This window comes from Thalia democratica, chromosome 6, assembly GCF_965202585.1.
Source record: "Thalia democratica chromosome 6, ktThaDemo2.hap1.1, whole genome shotgun sequence".
Classification (NCBI taxonomy): Eukaryota; Metazoa; Chordata; class Thaliacea; order Salpida; family Salpidae; genus Thalia; species Thalia democratica.
The window spans coordinates 27,647,932-27,669,304 of record NC_139170.1 but is presented as its reverse complement, the minus strand read 5'-3'; the positions used below and the strand labels follow the sequence as shown (position 1 = coordinate 27,669,304).

Genomic DNA, 21,373 nt, shown 5'->3' with positions numbered 1-21,373 from the left:
AACAGGTCTTTTTGGTGTTTCTCGTCATGTTTAAAATTTATTTTTAATATCAAAAGCCAATTAAAATTTAAAAGCAAGCTTTATTAAGAGTTGTAAAACATCAGTTTTAAAAGATATAAAGTTCAAAAAAATATCATTTAAAGTTTTAATTTATTTTTAAGTGACTTGTTTTTTATATTCTAAACAGTTTCCTAAGAAGAGTATCAACAAAATTTCTAGAAAACTTTCAAAATAAAAAATTATATATCTTGTTTATATATCATTTTTTACTTTTAAATGTTGCAGTAAATTTTGTAAAGTAATGTCTATTTACAAAAAAATAAATTATAAAAGTTATCAAATATATATAGTGATAAAGGTTATGATAAACCAATTTTATTTTTAGATCACCTAAAGCTTCAAAATACTACGTTTTTAAATCCTCAAGCTGGACTTATATGTCTACACAACGAACAATCTGAAGAAAAAACTAAATTGTGTTTAGACTTAAAAGTTCGCTTTTAGTTTGAAAATAACTACGTCTCCTGGAAACTTGTTTTTATTGATTAATAAATTTTGAGCATGTGTTTTTTTTTACGTTTAACATCTACATAGAATAAATTTTTTTTAATATGAGTAGAAAGTGTAAGACAAAATATATAAGACAGTGTATTAAGAAAAAAAAACAGATAAATGTACTAATTGTGCATAAGTTTTGAAAGTTGTGTGTGTATAACAAAAGCAAAATCTTTAAAAAGTAACTTAATTCATTCTAGCAAAATGTTCATTAAAATTTTATTAAGAAAAAAAAACAGATAAATGTACTAATTGTGCATAAGTTTTGAAAGTTGTGTGTGTATAACAAAAGCAAAATCTTTAAAAAGTAACTTAATTCATTCTAGCAAAATGTTCATTAAAATTTTAGCATTGAATTCAAAGAGTGATGCAACAAACACTTTTAAATATTTTATATAATATTGACTTTTTAACTTTATAGGTAAATAAACGACGTACAAATACGAGCATATAAATTTTGAATTAGTTTATTTAGCTAAACATTTTCATAACTTTTTTTTCTGTGCATAATCAAATGATCCCTATTCTTGTTTTTCAAACAAGCCAAATATGTCAATAACTAAGTGATGATATTCTTCCAATATTTCTTCATTGAAATCAAAGAACTAATCAACTACCCATAATTTTTTGTGTTCAGCTGTTTAAAATTTATAAGTATGCCAATTTCATACATACAGGTTTGCCAAAATTTATCAAAAAATTTTTGCAGGTTTTTGAAAATACAAATATTTTTGTCCATTCACAATATAAAACTAAACTAAAACTAAAAAACTGTGTGAAATAGGATAAAAAATAGCAAAGACACTATAATGTTATCTTAAAATGGTTTTATCATAATCAAAACTATATTAAATACAAAAAAAACTATCTCATATAAATATGTTATTATTTTTCATAAAGAAGTTGTAAAAAACTTCAGACTGTTTTAGTTTTTTTTTTTTTTGTTCAAAATTTAAATTTTTTTGCGCCTAAATTGTCAAATTCAAAGTTGTTTAAAGTCTTCAGGTTTGTAGCAATCTTGACAGAACTAATGTTTTATATATTTCATAAATGTACTCACTTATTTTTTTTACTATAGCTGATGACTAATAAAAAAAACTCTAACTTAATTGTTTTTTTTTTCATTAAATGATATTTGATTATTTAAAATTTGTTTAATCTGCAGAGAAATTAATAGAAGTACAATGTCAAAAATATATATCTGTTTTTTGACATTGTTTATATTTTTTAACTAGTTATTAATAAAGAACTATCAAAATTAACAGGAAACTTTGTGTAAGGATTTTAATACACAAACTATAATATAATTTGCAATTATTAAGTAAGGACTGTTAGTTTTTTTAACTAATTATAAAAGTTAAAAAAAAAAACAAAAAAACCTTTACAAAGTAAAAGTGTAAACATTAATTTTAGAGTTATTCGATTGATTAATGAAAAACACTAAATAAATTATTGATAAAGGTTATAAAAGCATCAAATAAATGTTGCAAATAGATTTAAATTGTTTACAAAAGTTATTTGGAGGTATAAATAAACACAACAAACTTTCAAATTTTTTTAAGATGTATGTTTTTTAAACTAGAAACCTTTTTAGCAACAGATATCACTATATAGTATACAACAGTCCTTGCTTGTCTTTCTATATCAAAAAAACACTTTTGTAAAAACTAATTAAATTGAAAAACTAACAAACAAAAGCAAAAAAATTTAAAAGTTCAACATTAACTCTTATTTTTTTGGTGAGAAAAAGACAAAAAGAAATTTTACCAGAAAGTAATCCTTTATTAAACAAAGCAAGCGGATTCTAAAGAGTAAGCACAGTAACGTCGAGAGCAATCATTTCGAGAGCTTTTACAAATAGTTTTACCATCAGTAATGCCGTAATCATCATAATTAAACGCGGCTATTTCAAGTGAATATTCATCGGAAAGAGTCCTTCTTGGAAAAACTGCATACAAAACATTACCTTTAGCCAACAGTCTATACGGTGTTTTACTGGAAGAAAGGCCAAAATAATACGACAAAGACCGACACAAACGTGTTTATGAACGAGAAAAACTTTGATTTATAACATCGAAAACTATCATTGGTAAACAGGCGACTTTAATTAGCAGTTTTTTGTTTATTTTCAGTGTATAAATATTTTTTTTTCTTTCCTTGATACTAATGCGTTGTCATAATTAATGTTCTTAATCACAATTTTTTCGCTTTGTACGATTGACAGTGTTTTAACGCAAAATTTCAACAGGTAAAAATCATCTGTAATATCTAGTTCCAATGAATTAGTTTCATTCGTTTCTCCATAGTAAAATACATAAAGTTTATTTCCCACACATAGAGAAAACAATAAATGAATGTTGTTGAAAAATGTTTTCTGTAGACCTTCAACTATTTTTCTTGCACCTAGCTTAACATTACTAAGATCAACTTCGTAAACAGAAAACGACAAACACACTTGAGTACCCTCTTCATCATTGCTAACATAGAACAACTTGTTGTTGCTAGAACAAACTACTTTTTGCTTGCATGAGTGGGTTTTAAATCAATATACATTTGTTGGTATTACATCGTACAGCAGCATAAAACTACCTTATAGCTCTTTTTCAGAATTATAAATCACAGCTTTATTGCTGAAGCTTTCCAACTCGATTGTCACATTGTGATCTTTAGGTATGATTGTTTTCATTTCAACAACAGACTTCGTTTTTGTAGAAAACATTTTCAAATGACGATTTGTGCCAACCCAATATACCAAACAACAAAACCCTGCAATAATTTCAACTTATACTCCACATTTTCACGTTTCAAACTAAAAGCGAAATAATCCAAACAAAGCTGTTGTAAGTCATTGATTCCCAATGAGTTGCAAGATCACATACTTTGAATAAAGTCTTTTTGCTGAGATTGATGTGTTCAGTTTTTATATGCTGCATAACTTGCTTGAAATCTTTTTTGCTGGTTTCAAAATTCATCTCAACAACTTGTGAAAGGTGGTCTGTGTACAGGTCTTCCAGTATGTTTTGAAAATACAACGATATTTAGTGAGCAGTTTCTGTTTGCTTATGTTCATGACATTAACATTGTGAAAAAAAACTTTAACTCTCAATCTGTAATACTTTCCAATTAACGCCGTTACTTAAAAAACTGCCAATATAAATAATTTTTAAATTTATTTAACTTGCAATAAGTTTAACAATCCTTTTTTTAACTAAAACACACTAATACTAAATTATCAATAAAACCAACGTGCATACATACTAAAAACAAAATAAAAATAAAGACATTCATAAGTATTTCTCTTTGATGTACGTTTAATTGTAGAACAATTAAAAAATTTATCACGTTGATTAAAATATTGCTTTATAATAAATACAAGTTCTTTTTTACCAAAATACAAAGTATAAAGTCTTTTGTAGATGTTAGGTTTATGTTTTAAATTGAAATCGATATACGTATAAAAATAGTTTAACAACTGAGAAAATTTCGACTTTTTAAAATTGTACTTCACTTAAAAAATTATTAAGTTTTCTGCACAGTGGGCTGGCAAGGTGGAATTAACTTTTTGGTGACTAAAATAGTTAACTAAAAAATAGTTGAATATAACTGAGTTTCTTCTTTTCAAAACTGGCTTTGTTTCTTTTTTTGCTTCAAGTGTTATAGAAGTCATGTAATTTTATATGCTGACCTATTTCGTTAATTTTCTGTTTAATACTTACCCTTACTTTAATATCAAATTAAAAAAATAGAGCTTGAATATTATGTAGATGTTACAGACAAATCTAACGCTGCATTTTCAGAATGGTAGCTCACTCAATCTTAAACTTTTTAAAGTAACTTTAATTACAGCAACACTGATCCACTTACTTTATGATACTCCCTTCTCACCAACAAGTATACTCATTTCTTTACAAAATATAAATACTGTGTTTTTTAATAAAAAACTAAACGTTTGCTTCGCTTTACTGTTTATAATCGCCTAAACAATATTTTTTTTTAATGAAATCATTAAACTACCTAACTTATATTGAAACATGTTCAGCTGAAGCTAAGTATTATTTATTTTATTGTATCTTTATATCTCACAAAAAGCTACAAAAACTATTTTTTTGTATTAAAAAAAAACACAATTCAATAATATACAATAAAAAAAACAGATTCTCAAATTTAATTTATAAAATAAGTTATTGTCAAGGGTTTGTACAGACAAAAGAAATGTTTTTCCAAATTTGCCACAAAAACAGACTTTCAATTTTTTTTTTTAATTTACAAACATTTTCACTAACAAACAAAATGCTTATTTAGAAACAAATTTACAACTTAAAAAAGTACTAATTTCTAAACACTTTTTAAAAGTTTAAAAACTTTGAAGCAAATTCACTGACAAACCCAAACATTTTGTCAATATTGCTTAAATTTTACTGAAATTAGTTTTCACTACATAAACAATGTTTTTTTAGAAATAAATTAACAAATTGATAGTTTAATTGAAAAAAAAAATCAAGTTTGTTTAAGAAACATAGTTATATTCAAGAGCTTGAACTAACAAAACTGAAATTTTATCAATAATTTAAAAAACTAAATGTTGCCTGACGCACGTTATTCTGTGCATTTTAAACAAATTAATTATGGTATATTTTAAAATGAATTTTTAATTTTTCAAACTAAGCTAGTACAACAGTTTATACATACTTGCAAAAACTTTATTTGGTTCATTATAGTACTACATTCTAAAAAGCACTTTAGCTTTAGGTTATTATATAAAGTAAATAACACTTTACATACTTTTCTTAGTGTCATAAATCTTTAGTTAGAGAATTTTCATACTTCCAGACGATTACACTATTTATCAAAAAAAATTTAAGTACCTTAATTTCTTTTAATTGAATTATTTTATTACATAAAAGTTTTAAAAAATGTTATGTTTACTTACAGGATAGCTAAAGGTTAAAAAATCCCGGTTTTCTAAACTTGTTTCATGTTTATTAGATAATAAGTTTTTTGGTCCGTTTTTAGTATCAAATTAAATTTAAGGTGAAAAAATATGTCTTAAATAGCGTAACAACATTTAAAACATAGTATCTTATTTAAAAAATTGATTTCCTTTTATATTACAGACTTTTTGTTTCTTATCAAAATATTATTAAATTATAAAAAGTAATTTTTTAAGAAATATTGTTTAATCTAATTTTTTAGTGTTTTTTGTTCAAAACTCCTGTTTTTTTTTACAAAATTCTCAATTTTCAGTTTTTTTTGTAACCCTGTGGCCTGTATATACTTTATCCATCTTACTTTGTATGAAGCGTCTCAATACTTTTGCACACTATTTCACCGACTTTATTTTCTATATAGTTAAAATAACTAACTTTGATTTAATTTGTTTTAAAATGCTTAATTGGTCATTTTAGTTCGTTACTCCACATAAACAAATATTATTTTTTCAAGTATAGTGTATTTCAGATTTAAATTAGAGATTTTTTGTCTTAGTTTTTGCTCAACAAAAGTACCAAGTGTTAGCTTTAAATTAACTTTTTTTAAAGTTTGTTGTGAAGACATTTGATATCTTATTTCAAAATTATGAATTCATTATTCAGTTTGTTACCTCTCACAAGTTCTAATATCATACTTAACTTAAATAACTTAAATTTTTACAAACTATTTAACAATACGGAATCCGCAAATTGCGACTTTGGGAGTTTAAAGCTTAATATTTTTACATGTGGCTAAATGTCACACAAACACACTGTGAACAATTTAAAACGATTTAAAGAAAGTTTTATTGTGGAATTGTGGATCTATTGATCTTATAAAATTTTTATCACTTTTTGTAACTTTTAATGAATTTCCAGTTATTTCCTAAAAACAATTAATTCCACCATAAAACTTTCTTTAAATCGTTTTAAATTGTTCAGTGTATTTGTGTGACAATTAGCCACATGTAAAAGAAGTTGAGTTTAAAACTCCCAAGGTCGCAATTTTCAGATCCCTTGCATTTTGCAATGGGGTAGTTTTTAGAAAATTGGTTAGTTCCAAAGTGAAAGTTTCTTCAAATCATCTAAAGTTTTGTACAGTGTTTTCATGCTACTTCCGAAACATAAAATTTTTCCAGCATGAAAATTAAAAATAGTTGTAAAAACAAGCACCCTACTATATAGGTGCCTTTTTTACCTTTTATATTGAAAATGTAGTATATAAGTACAGTAACTTCTCGCTTATTCACGCAAATTGTGTCCACAGAAAAAGTGCGTAAAGATACGAGAGGTACCAAATATACAACTATAATGGCTGTTTTTTGATATCGCTTTTAGTTAAAAGCAGACTGGGGACTTTACCACTTTTAACAATTTGTTTAATTTATTTTTAAATATGAAATCAAAAGATAAAACTACAAATCTATGAAAAAAAAAGGATTTAAATCTACATAAAATAATGTTACTTGTTATTAAAATCAAAAAAAATTTCTACAAGTAGATTTTATCTTAATTTTTATTTATTGATAGACTTATTTGATATTTAGCATTTATATTCTATTGTACTTAGCAAATTCAATTTATAATTCAGCATTTGTTTACAATTAAGAAATGGTGTAATGTCTATATTAAAATCTGTTTCTAGCCTTTTACAAATATATGCATTTGGTGCTGTAATGGATTTCTTCTTTTAAAGAAAAATATATAAGATATAAAAAAAATATTTAATAAAAATTGTTAATGTTACTAAAACTTTTTTTAATTTGACCTTTCCCCATATAAGGATAAACTTAAATTTAAGGTCTTATTGTTAACAAAATTTTTGATATACTGAGGTATAACTAAATGTTCATTAACTAGTCAAGGAACATAAGTCAACGAAGTCTTTAGATAAAGAGAGGTGAGTTAGCATTTGAAAAAACTTACTTAAAATAAAAAATATACAATAAACCTAATTTGAGAAAAACTAAATAAATTAAGTTTTGTTTTTGAATTTTAACGATTCTAAAATAAGTAACTAAACGAGGGTGCGTAACGTCACGAGTTCGTAAAGATGCGAGAGGTTACTGTAAGCATTTTTCTACCTCTGGAATTGAATTTATATTAGCTTAACATTCTTTTATTAATTCAGTAAATTCGAACATTCTAGAAAATATACAGTTAATAAAATAGCAAAATCAATTGAATTTTTTTACTTAAATTAAACAGCAAATCAGTTTAATCCTTGGCATAATGAAATGTCTTTTTAAGTTTGAATTTAAATTTTATGATGAGTTACAGTAAATTATGTTTGAAATACTTAAATACTAATTAAAATTAACTTTACATACACAGATGTTTAACATTTTTTAATATAACAGGATATAATATAATTGATCACTAGTTTGGAATTTTCTTTTAAACAAAACTCACGGTATTTGTTGATGTATACATTAAAACTTTTGCATTAATAGTTTATACCGAACGTAGTTAATTTTATACTTAAGCAGGCATTCATATTTAGTTCATGTATTATTATTTAGACTTACAACTAAGACAATTTAATCTAACTTATTATTTTGACAGGTTCCTATCATGAATCAAAAAAACTTCCTATAAGGTTTGATGGCTGATTAGTTTGTAAGCTTAATATTACTTAGTAATAAACGTTTATCAGTATATTAGGAATTTTTTACTACTATAAAATTCTAACACTACAATGTGTAGGGGTCATAATGGGAAAATATTTCATAGACACCCGTTAGCTTAATATCATTTTTAATTCTCGAATCAACTTAGCTTCAGTTTAGTTGTTAAAAACTATAAGAAAACTTTTACTTTTCTTTTTTTAGCAACTTTTATCAGATTTCATTTCTTAGGTGAAAAAAAACCATACCAATTTTTTTTTATGAGTATAAAGTGACTCATTTACAAATCAAACTTATTTTATAAAGAAATAATAATTCTACAACACAATTCAAACTTTTTCGCATTTTATTAATTCACAATACTGAAAAACGATTACTTTAAGAAAGCGTCTCAATATAAGTATATGTATTTACACGATTTCACTAATTCAATATACCTAGGAATTTGTTAGTTGTCAGCGAAAATACAAATTTGAAACCCTTATTTAAATTATGGTAGTGAACAAAAACTCTAGCTCGAAAATCAAACAAAGTGGTTCTATACTTAAACTGGAAATTTAAATACTATAACGCAATTAATATTGTCAACGCAAAATGTGTGCCAGAGTAAATAATACACTGGCGAAACAGGTCCGCAAAACGCAGTTCAATAAGAGCAAGAGATAAGGTGTTGTATGATCAATGTGTGTGTCACATGAATGTCTGCATTTGTATCCATCTGGTCTTGTGGTGTTGTTGGTGAGAGTGGTGTGTTGGGTTGCCATGGCGACATCAGAACCTGAACTCGTTGGGGAGAGAGGCGGAGGGGTCGAACTGGAATCCCTGCTGGTTGCCATCTCCCTGGACTGCGTCGTCAGCCTGTTTGAAGCGAAAAAAGTTTTCAACTAAATTGTTATAAAACCCAGCTCATACTAATCTTAAAAAAATGGTTTATTTTAGAGAACTCCTGGTTGATAATTAGAAAATTTTAATGTCAAGAGCAGTAGCTCATACTGATAGTTGATGATTTTTTATTGCAGTAGTAACTCAGCTTAGCATACTTGTTCATTTAACTATTTTGAAATAATTTTAAATTCAAGTGTATTTATATAACTCAGTTATCTAATGGGCTAAAACATATTTCACCAATTTAATTTAAGATGATGTTTAGTAGAATTCAACTTACGTTTTCAGAAAAGAATTGGTCGATAATTTCGTATGCAAGCTTGTAGATATCTTCATTTTCGTGGTTCTGAAGCGCCTCAATATGATCAAGGCCTAAAGTTTTATAAATTATATATCTAGTTATTAACTTTATTCGACAAAACTAATATTTATAATACAAAACTTTCATTTCTTTTAATTAATGCCTAACCTAGTTTACACAATCTAGCTCGGTCTTAAAGAGGACTAACAATTTTTTACTTATGTTAACAAGCTTTATTAAAAATGAATGCTAAGAAAAAATTATAAAACAATCAAGTCGCATTTGTTTTAAAAGAAACACAACCTAAAGGTAAAATAAGAAATAGCTTACTTATTATTTATTTGAAAGTGGCAAGAATCATACAAATAAAACTATGAACAAAAAATACCTCCACATTCTTCAATTAAAGTGGCAACTGTTTCATTTTCTCCGGCCATCTTCAAAATATTGTTGATTCCGTCCAAAACGACTTGCACCACCTTTTAAACACGTTTGTTATAACAAGAAAAATAGTATTTTTTTTAACAGTTTTTAAAACTTTCTTTATCAAGATGTGAACAGATACATTTCTAGTATAAAATAAATTATGAATAAATGAAGACTATTAAACAGACCAAAATTACTCTTTTAGGTTTTAGCAAGTTTTATTTTGACATTTCTGTTTAAAAAACGCACTTAGACAAAACATAAGTAAACAAAAACTGTTTGATTTGCAAACCTGGTTGTCTTTGGCGGTGAGAAGGTTGCAGAAGGGCGGGATGACTCCCTTTTCAACGGCGTATTCCACCTGCTCCTTGTTTCCTGAAATCGTCAGGTTGCTGATGGCCCACGCCGCCTCTTTTTGCGTTTGGAAATCGGCCTGTTAAAAACGCATTGAAATATTTTTTTCTTTAAAATTTTTCGAGTTAAAATTTATATGCCAAGTACATTTAAAAGAAATATACAACATTTGCAACTCCGCTTTTAAACAAAGTTAATTTAAACAGCGATTTATTTTATTTTAATTTCTGTAGATAAGTTTGTTTAGAAAAAAAGGATTTATTGGAAAATTGTAATTATATAATGGTTTATAATTACCTGAGCGAGATGGAATATGACTTGTGGGATGAGTCCAGCATCAATAACTGCCTGCACCTGGTTCTGGTTTCCAGCGGTGATGTTCGACAAGAACCACACGGCTTCCTTTAATTTGAGTTTTTTTATCACTAACAAATTGAGAGTTTCTTAAAAATTTATCTTCACTTTTTACAAAAGTATTCTAGTAAAAAAAATTAAAAAACTTACAATTTAAAGTGATAAAAACAACTGTTTTGTGGCTCAGTTAATCGTAGTTATTTTGTTATTACAACTCATACCTTGTTGATCTTCTCCTTGGGATGGGCGAGCAGGGCGGGGAAGTGCTTGAGGACTCCGCAGTTGAGAACGACTTGAGTTTGCTCGTCGGTTCCAGTCACGATGTTTCCTACTGCGCGCACCGCTGCAGTCTGTACAACCAGTTTGTTTCATTTTATTATGAAGTCCAAAAACAAAATGTTGCAATTAAAACAAAAAATAACTCAGATTCTTAATCTAATGCCGGAGAACTATAACAACTACTATTAATTACAGCTTTAATTGACTTTATCTTAACTGATATAGTTTTTTTCAAGCTATAAGTCAGGCTTATTTTATAACTTTTATAGTTTTAATTTAAAGATTTTCAAGTATGTCAAACTTTCAAGGATACAGCTTAAACAATAATTATCTTAAAAACTTTAAGTATTAGTTAGAAATCTAAGCTGTATTTCTAAGTAACGCGCAAAACTTTGAAGTTTGGGCATAAACACTTAAGGGAAGAAGATCTATTAGAAAAACTTAAGTGCTCACCACGTAGTGCAAATTAATTACAAAGTTATAGTTTTTATATTCATTTGTTAAATAGAGTTTTGAAAGTAACTGAACACGTTTGCATTATGAATTCATATACTTGGCTGTAACAATTATGTTATGTTAGTAATAACTTACCACTGCTTTTTTGTGTAAAATTGTAAGAACTAACTTTTAATTAACACAACAGTTTAGTGTTAATGCATTCTAAAACATTTTAGTTTAAGATATCGATTACTGCTTTTCAAAACACCAAAGCAGCTTCGTCTAGCATTTTACTAATTATTTCATGGGCAACTAGCATTTGGTGACCACTTGAAATCACATTAAAAATGGTTTTGTTCACTCATTGTTTAATTTCACAAACCTGAACTTTAACTTCGTTGTGCACGAGAAGGGGCACGAGGAAGGGAACGACGTTGGCGTCGATGACCATCTGGATCAGTTCGTTTCCTCCGTCGGTCAGGTAGCTCAGCGCCCACACAGTGTCAACCAGAATCTGCGTGCAAAATGGAGATAATAAAGGAGTTCTTTTCGAATAAAACTATACTTATCAACTGAAGATCTTGTTTAAATAGTTTAAAAAGAGTGAGTAAATTTTTGGTAACAAATTTAAAATATTAAAAGTGAAATTATTCTTATTATTTCTTAAGTTAAGAACTTTTGTTGTAATCTTAAAAGTTACAGGTACATGAATTTCAGTAAATAAAATACAAAAAGCTTACGTTAACGTCGGGGTGGTGAACGAGCTCGCAGAGGGCCGGCAACAGCTGCTGGATGGTCTGAATGGGCGGGGGTGGGTCCTTGTTGCGGCACAAGTTCACGATGACCCATGTCACGTTCCTGTTCATACAAAAAGGTTGTAGTTTCAAGTCTGAATTTCAATCAACTTAATTCAACAAATTTTAAGTTAAAACAATCTGCTCGTTTTACCTGAGGAAGCTGATCGGAATCTCGGGGTTGATGAAGCGGAGAAGGGGCTGAACCACGTTCAAGGAAATCACGTAATCACGAAGCTGGGGTCCGTCGCCTGATTTAACATACTTAATATTAACAGGTTTTTTTTTAACCAAATAGTTTAAAATTTATGAACTTCTTACAACAAATAAAAAAGTGAAAACATTTTTAAAGCTTGAATTAGTTCAACTCCGTATTTCAACTTTATTAAAACTATTTTTTATTTAAATAAAATATAAACTTATGGGCTGTAATTTAAAACCAACATATTTTTTTACTTGATTTTTTAAGGATATTTAATAAATTTATTTTTGAAACTTACAACTTATCAGTTTATTTAACCATCAATTACATATCAAAGCCATTTATACTTTTAAAACTCACCAATGATGTTACCAAGAGCCCAAACTGCTTGCTCGCACACATTTTGATGATCGGAAGCCAAAAGTTGCAAAAACAGTGGCACAGCACCTTTAACAAATATAATTATTTAATTTCTAGGACTGAACAAATAATATATAAAATCTTGTTTTTTCTACAAGTAATTACCATTGTTTAACTTAAAAAATGTATTTATGTTTAGACTCATCAAAAGCTATCTTGAATTATGGGTTTAACTATTTAAAATTTCCTAGTTTACACATTTTTTATTAGTTAAGAATTCGCAATTATGTATGTTTAGAGACAACAATTTGACTGAGCAAAAAAAAATTACTTCTTAAAGTTGTATTACTTACAAACATTTGCAAATATGTGGGTGTGAGTAATAATAATTGTTTATTTGTCAACATTTATTTTTAACTATTTTTGTTATATTTCAGTTTCTTGCTAAAACTGACATTCTTTTTATTTATGTATACACAGAATTGACTTTTCTCAAAACCTTATTGGTATTTTAATTAAATTAGAAGTCTAAATATTGTATAAAATTTAGATTAATTTTTTTTTTCTATAATAATTAAAATGAATTATCATCACTAGTGTAATTATATTAATATAATTAGTATGATTAACAAAAACCGTTTCAATAATAAAATGTACTTCCACACTGATTAACTTTTTAAAAAGACTGAAAAATTGGAAGATATTAACTTTTTAACTGTTCGAAAAAATAATTAATAAATTATTAGTAGTTTTTACACTAATTAAATGAAGCCTAACAGAACGAATCAATTAAACTTTTTTTTACACTTCGAAAACTACATAGATTGTTGTATGCTGTAAATAAAATCCTTAGCTTTAAGATAAAAATACATAAAAGATCAATTAATAAAAGTTAACACATAAATTTTTACACCTGTGTTATTCTTTAAGGATTTTTTTTAATTATATTTAGTAAAAAAACTGAAAAAAAAGCATGAGTAAATGAAGGGACCGAAAGAAGTCTCATTATTTATAAACAAACATAAATGACATATAAAACTTATGCACACAGTGTTTTAGGTAAGAAAGATTACAAAGGTTTCAAAAACATTAAGTATAAAAACTTTGTGTGTCTACAATCTTATAAAAGTATAGCTAGTTTGATAATAAAACTTGGGTTTGTTTTAAACACAAAGACAAGTACAAATAGAGGTATTAAAAATGTTTTTTTTTATGAATTTATTCTTATTCTTATACTTTTATCATAGCTTCCAGATACTTAAAGTTTGAACAATTCATTTAAATAAAAATTATCAGCTTGTATGTTTCTTTTTCCTTTTTACTGTTTTTTAGAAGTGATTGAATGATAATAAGACTTTTTTTGGTTTTTAAAGATAACGATTACTAAAAAGTTTTGACTCGGAAAACTAAAAATTTAATATTTAGTAAATACAATTTGTCAATTATGTAAGAATACACAGCTGTTTAAACCCTAGACACTTGGGAATCTAAAACTATTTGTCTTTTTGTTTGACTGTTCAATAAACCAGTGTTCTGGATTAGATTTTATTTTGATCAAAATCTTATTTAGGTTTTAGTCTGTCTAGGCTTTTTGAAAGATACTATAACATAAGTTATGTTACAAGTAGTTTCATAGTACAGTCACCTCTCGTGAATCTTAAGAAAAGTGCGTAACTAAATGAGAAGTAGAAAACATGGGTAGGTGTCAAAAATGCACGAGTGTACACTTTTGCACAGGATGAACTATTTTTTTTTTTTTTTTCTTTTACTGTCACTGCCACCTGTAACCCTTACCCTTGGTCGATTTTTAATTTTTCTTATTCTTTTAATTTTCTTTGTTTTTTTACTATTTTTACTATCACTGTTACTCCTTAACTTTACCTTTGAGCCATTTTTTTTAATTTTTTTTTTAATTTGTATGACTTTTTTCTCTTGCAAAATTCTCATTTGTGCAAAACTGACCTTTCGTAAAAAATTGTCTTTGTGCATCAGTGACTCTTCTCGCAAAATTGTCCTTTATACAAAAGTGACCCTTCGTGCATATTTTACTCGTACCCAGAAAAAGTATCTATCATATAGATTATTTTCCTATAATGTACTTGATTAAATACAGCATGGTTACTTTCCAACTTTTTTGTTAAGGAAAGTATTTTATTAAATTTGTTTATGTCTATACTAAGTATCTATTTACTTGATAAAACTTTTCTTGTATGGTATAAGAAAAAGATCTTATTATAATATAGTGCAAGACAAGTTTAATCTTAAATGAAAACGGAAATAAAAGAGATTTAATGAGCTAAAATGGGACTTTATGCCTTGCCTTACTGTGAAGAATAAAGTATTTCGCATTTTATGAAATAAATGTATTAAGAGGGGGGGTTAAGACACCTAAAACATTAAGACCTAAGTCATAGAATTCATTAGGTTCCTTATGGAAGGCACAAACTAAAAATTCAAAAATGTCAATTTTTTTTAAATCTATCTCATTTTAAAATTAAACTATATATTTATATATTTAAAGCATTTTCTTAAGTTTCGGTCAATAGTGCAGAATAATTTAAACTAGAGCTAAATATTTATTTAATCATATAATAAACAACAATTTCAACAGCTGATTCATATATGACAAATAATTTCACAATTTCTAAAACCAATAACAAAACTATAAGCAGCGTATTATTCAAACTTAACTTACTGCACAAAAATATTCATTATTACGACGTCATAATAGTTATAAAAAATTTTAATTTTAATTTTCTGCAAAACATATCTAATAAAACCAAATCTTTGCTGAGGATTATATAAGATATGTGAAGCAGCAGCTGTATAAAACTGTTGTTTATCATATATATAATTAAATAAATATATATATTGTTAACTCAATACAAACAATAATTAATATCCAAGATTTTTTTTTGAGAATTTTACAATTCGTAAATAAACGATAGTGCATAACCAAACGAGTGCGAAGAATCGCGGGTGGTGGCTGTAATATATATTTGAAACTAAATTGTTTTACCAAATCAGATTTTTAAAAACCTGATCTAACAAAACTATTTTTTCGTAATTGTTACTATTCAACTTAACAATGGGTGTTAACTAAAATTACCTGCATCAACAACCGCTTGGGTCTGTTGAGAAGTTCCGGATGCGATGTTGGTGAGAGCCCAAGCAGCCTCAAATTGCAAAGATGAGTAATCTTCGCGCTTCAAACATTCGACCAGGATTGGCATGATGCCTATTAAAATTTTATTTTAAAACTAATGTTTAAAACGAGATTTATTAAAATTACATATCATTAAAACCCATTAAACAACCAAATTAATAAGTTGTCATTTATTTAAACAAAAAACCAAAGCTTTATTAAATAAAATTAACAGTGTACAATATATTATCATAATATTTTATTATCTTTAGGAAACAGAAATTTACTGATATCTACAGTGTTTAATATCTAAAATTTAGGACTGACTTCATCAAGCATTAATTTCTAGTTAACGCGTCCAGATAATGCAATATCTATTAATTTCTCTGGTTGAACTGATCATAGAATTTTTTAGTTACTTATCACTTATAGACCCTCATTAGATTAATAAATTTCAAAGATTTTTTTATATTACTTAAATTATTTAGACTATTGTTTTTTTTTTTTTTAATGTTGTTTTTGTCTTTACAATTTAACTCAGACAAACATAATCAAAAATGTTTAACAAAATCCTCAAAAATAATTAAATTGTACTCATCAAAACTTTGTATTTTAAAGCTGTTTTTCAGGGTAAATGATCTTAGTTATTGTTGCAAGTTTGAGTTACAAACAGTCAATACAACAGTTATTGTTGACATTAGAGTGTGAAGGAAAATATTTTTAAAAATTACAATAATTTCTCTCTTATTTGTTTTTACATTAACTGAAAGCTCATTCTTACCCCTAGAATTTTTTTTCTTTTATAATTAAGTTCCAGCTTTTAAAGGATGAATATATTTTTGAAATAAATCAATTTTTATTTAATTGAAATAATTTAATTCAAACTCTTTTAATCTAAAACATTATATTCTTAGCTGAGGATTTTTGATTAAAAATTATACTTTTTCAGAACTTAAATACAATAAAAATTTCTTTATGATAGTTTATTGGTAACTAAATGTTCATCTGCTATTTATTTTTAAATAAAAGTTAAAAATAAATTTAAGCCTAGCAAGTTATTTTAGGATTTTTTTTTCCAAGGAGTAAATATTAGTGCTTGGAAAATCTAAATAACCCAACATCTTAAAAAATGCCTGAATTAACTCGTTTTATTATAATCACTCAGCTATTTTTGTTATTGTCGAACTTTTTTTCTTCTTAAGTGATGTTTAAAATAAATTTTAAACTACAACCTTACTTAAAACTATTAGATCCTTTTTTATAATGATGAAGTCTAACTACTTCTTTGTTTGTTGTTTAGACAAAATCACACTAATTTGATTCAAATATATGACTGATATTTAAGTTATGATTAATATTTCTTCAAAGCTAACTAACCAGATCTGATCAAGTCATCAATGGGGGGATTGCGGTCGCTGGACAGCAGTTTGCGAGCTTGTTGCACCGCAATCAATTTTTGAGCATCGTCCGCATTCTGAGACTGCTCCACAATTTCACTCAATGACAAGGTCAATGGTGCCTGTGTATTTAAAAAAATATTTTTTTAATTGTATAAAATTTTACGTTTAATGTACATTTATGTTTTATATTTCTAGTAGAAACTTTTATTTCTACGTAACTTTATTTTAAATACATACACTGTACTGAACTCAAATCTTTTTATAAAACTTTTAATTTCCTACAAATATAACAAGTCAGTTTTTTAAGCTTTTACTGATATTCTTTACAAAAAACTTTAAAAAATTTTCAAATAATATTCAAGACTTAACCAAATAATTGAATTAAAGTTTAAGCTTTTTCATTTCATAAAAAAAAATCAAAAATCTAAGTTTTAGCATAGGATTTAAAAGTTTCAAAATTAATTTAGTTGTGTAAACAAATTTTAAACTAACATTTTTTCCTTCTCCATCAGAATCCTCATTGGCATCCAACTGAGGAACATTTCTCCTTTTTAACATTTTATCATCACGCTTTTGTTTCCTAATTTCTACAGACATATCATTTCTTGCTCTTCGCATGGTCTGGTTATGAAAATTAACAACTTATTAATTAGCATATTAAATAAGAAACTTACTTTAAAATTTTAGTTAACATTACACAATATTAACAAACAAGCATCTCTGACAACACCTACCAAAATAAACATTATAAGTAATGGTAAAATTTTACAAGTTTACTCTATTATATCATAACATTTAGAATGTCAATAAGCTCTGGCTGGCAGCTTATCATTTAGAATTAACAACTTTTGCTATATTAACATTATTAAATGATGGTACATACCTATTTTTCATGATTTTATTTAAGTTAGAAAAGGTAGAAAACTTATCTGTTTATGTGTTTCAAGTTAAATTTTAGAAAAACAAAGCAGACCTTAAGACAGTTAGTTATTTAATATCAGACTCAATATAATAAAAGGCTGCTGACTACTGCTATAAACTTGAGTTATATATCTTAACTTTTTTCTTCAATAACTTTTAAATATGCTCAAAAACTATTCAAATAAATTTTAAAAATTAAACCCAGTTTAAATTTGTTTTTAAGTTTGTGAACTTTCAAGTAGTGTCTGTATAAATTGTAAATGAAGATTTTTTTTCATAAATAGCATTTATTCAGGGTGGCCATTTGTTTTGAGAATTTTTTTCCGGGTTCTTGAAAATAGACTTTTTTTGTTCTATTTCAAGTTTAAAATTAAGTTCAAGGTAAAAAACTGTGTCAAATAGTATAAAAAAATAAAAGATACTGTAAACCTTCTTTAAATGTGTTTTGTAATAAATAAAAAATTTTGATGACAAAAATGTTTATCTATACAAAAGATTTTTTGTGTCAAATTGAAATTTAACTACTTAACATGTGAAAAATATTTAAAATTCCAGATTTTTCCAGGTTTTTTAGCCTAGAGTGTCAAATTCAAGGTTTTTCCAGGTTTAGAAAAATCATTGTTATAAAATTTAGTTGGGTGATTTAACTTTAGTTAGTGCTGGGTTAAACATCAACATTAACTTTAATACTTAAAACATTAAAAAAAGCTTATAAAAGATTGTTGAAACTATAAAAAGTTATTAGAGCTTGATTTACTTATCTTTAATTCTAGCTTTAATTTTAAAATTACATTACTGATTTCAATTTTCCTATTAATTTTTATCCAAATTTACATATAAAAATTGTTACAAAAAACTATATAGTTCTTGGTTAACTTGCTATTGTTTAGGAAGCTTCTTAGTAGTTTAACATTAAATAATTTTAAGAAATTAATAGACTTTTCTAAACTTGTTACTTATAAAGCAAAGAGTACTTAGATTTGGGTCTGCTTGCATTTCAAAAAAATATTTATTCTTTTTGTTTTAAAAACTCAACTATTTACTATTTAAAAAATTTATCAATCTGATTTGACATTATCAAATATTAATAATTTACTTATAATAAAATTGTTTTATTACTTCAGTATCAGAATTACCAGAAAATTTTAATCAACATTTTTTTCAAATAGTTAAGTTATTATTATTTTTTGATATTAAATTCTTCAACATTTTTTTAATAAGTCATAAGTTTTTCTCTATAACTTACTATTTATATCAGTAATTACAAGTTTTTTTAGAAATTCTTTTCAGATTAGAGAAAAAAAATAATAAACCATTTTATAATAAACTATTTAATCCAATACATATATATCACTAAAATTAAATACTAGCTCAAGATCTAAGATTAAAAATTATTTAATTCGATTTACCTCAGCATCTCTGCCTTTGTGTTTCCAATGCTTAAACCTTGCACTATCTCCTTTTGAGTCCATTTTGAAACTATTATGAATTAAATATATCAAAGCCTGTTTTGTGGTTAACACTTTTAAATTCTAGATCAAATTGTTTACTAATACATTAAAAATTATTCAACTTTCATTATAATTAATAATTTTCATTACGAATATACATACAGCTAATATAAAATGTACCAAAAAATACTTTTACTAGTTAATTTCTTAATGTTGTTGGAAAAAATTTAGAAAAAATTGAAAAATATCTTTTTTATATAAAAAATAAACAATAAAGTTTTTTTTTGTTTTGTTTTTATAAAATTTTTATTTTTTAATTTTTTTTTAATTTTGTTTGAACAGAATTTTCTAAATATTGCAAGGAGCATTTCCTGAAAACTTGAGGTAGTTCTCTCAAAAAACTAGGAGACAGATTTTTAGTGATTTCTAGTTATTTTCCGTTTTAGTATGCGCCTCCCATAAGGAACCTATTGTTGCCTTTGACTGGCTACATCTCAAAAATATTTTGAATTTTACAAATCTGTAAAATGCATCTTGTAGCTTGGTAAAAACTATATAAAATAATAAGATCAAATTGTGAAAAAAGTGTTTTAAGATTACTTAGTGTTAATTCTTTCTTTTTAATACTAAATTACAACTCACAATAACTTTGAAACTATTAGAACTTTAAGTGTCAGATTTGAATTATTGTGCAGTCACATTCCACTTTATAAAAACAACATCAAAAATAAAAAGTGATGAATTTTATCAAGTAATGCAGCAACTAAAACTTTTACCGATCCACAATTTTTAGAACCAGATAGTAACTTAAAATTTGTTGGAAATATTCTAATGATTATATGAATAGATAGACAACAAAATAATAATAACCACTTTTTTAATAAGTAGATAAACAATGTAGTTTAACAAACTTTGTTGATAAAAATAGAGAGCTTAATTGTAACTTCTGAAAATTTAAAAACTTTTATCTAGAATTTTTGAGTGTTTGCAAGAATAATATAGAAAATTTAAGTTTAGCAGTTTTTTATTGTGTTTTCTTTAATTATTTGTGTTGACAATAAAAAATTGCTAAACTTACTGGGTAAGGGAATTAAATAAAATATTTATCTTGTAGTCTTTAATTAAATGATACATATTTTGAAGAAAAAAAGTATTAAATTATTAATACTAAATAACCTAAATAAACACCTAAATAAAATTTAAAAGACTTGTTTTGAAAAAAATAAAAAGTAAAAATAATTCAAGTTTGCAAAAATTTAAAACCAGTGTAGCCAAAAAAACATTTTTAATTAAAAAAAACATGTTTTTTGGTAGAAAATTAAATTGAAGGTAATTGAACTTAATGGTATAAATTAGTAAAAATTACTAGGATGTCACTTTAAGTAATGTTTATTTTAAACTTAATCCTGAATATCTATTTTCACTATATAGTATAGTTTGTTCTTATCTTATCTATATTTCACATTATTCCAACTTAATTTTGATAAATACGCTTGTTTTTTAATTATCAACTTTTCTGAGTATTCCAAGGTTTTTTGTTAGACTTTGAATAGATTTTAAGATTAAAAAAATAGTCTGAATTAGCAGAGTTTGTGGTACTGAGAAGTATAAAAATTGCTATGAAACTTTTATCAGGGTTGCCAAATATATTTTTTAATTTCTTCCAGATTTTCGAAAGTTATAGCTTTTTGTATCAAGTTAAATTTAAACTTAAGTGGTTTGTTACATAAGATAATAAATTAGAATAGATAGTGTAAAATACTTTAAACGTGTGTTATAATATAAAACATAAAATTATTATTAATACAACATCTATCTTTACAAATAATATATTTTTTTAATCAAAAAATGTATAAAATTTCAGATTTATTAGTGAATTTTGTTTTAAGTTTTTCTAAGTTATTCCACAGAAAT

General features: G+C 25.8%; 1 protein-coding gene across 1 annotated transcript; it reads right to left on the bottom strand.

Annotated features, from left to right (window-relative positions):
* Nucleotides 1-8,483: 8,483 nt before the first annotated feature.
* On the bottom strand, nucleotides 8,484-19,509 carry LOC145839490 (importin subunit alpha-4-like). Its single transcript, XM_082947073.1, has 14 exons — nucleotides 19,418-19,509; nucleotides 17,580-17,708; nucleotides 17,065-17,206; nucleotides 15,652-15,780; nucleotides 12,543-12,629; nucleotides 12,135-12,231; nucleotides 11,927-12,044; nucleotides 11,569-11,700; nucleotides 10,691-10,819; nucleotides 10,413-10,517; nucleotides 10,054-10,194; nucleotides 9,724-9,814; nucleotides 9,315-9,406; nucleotides 8,484-9,007 (listed from the first exon to the last, which is right to left on the bottom strand). The coding sequence occupies exons 1-14, from the start codon at nucleotides 19,478-19,480 to the stop codon at nucleotides 8,921-8,923; spliced, it is 1,542 nt and encodes a 513-aa protein (XP_082803199.1). The 5' UTR covers nucleotides 19,481-19,509; the 3' UTR covers nucleotides 8,484-8,920.
* Nucleotides 19,510-21,373: the final 1,864 nt, after the last annotated feature.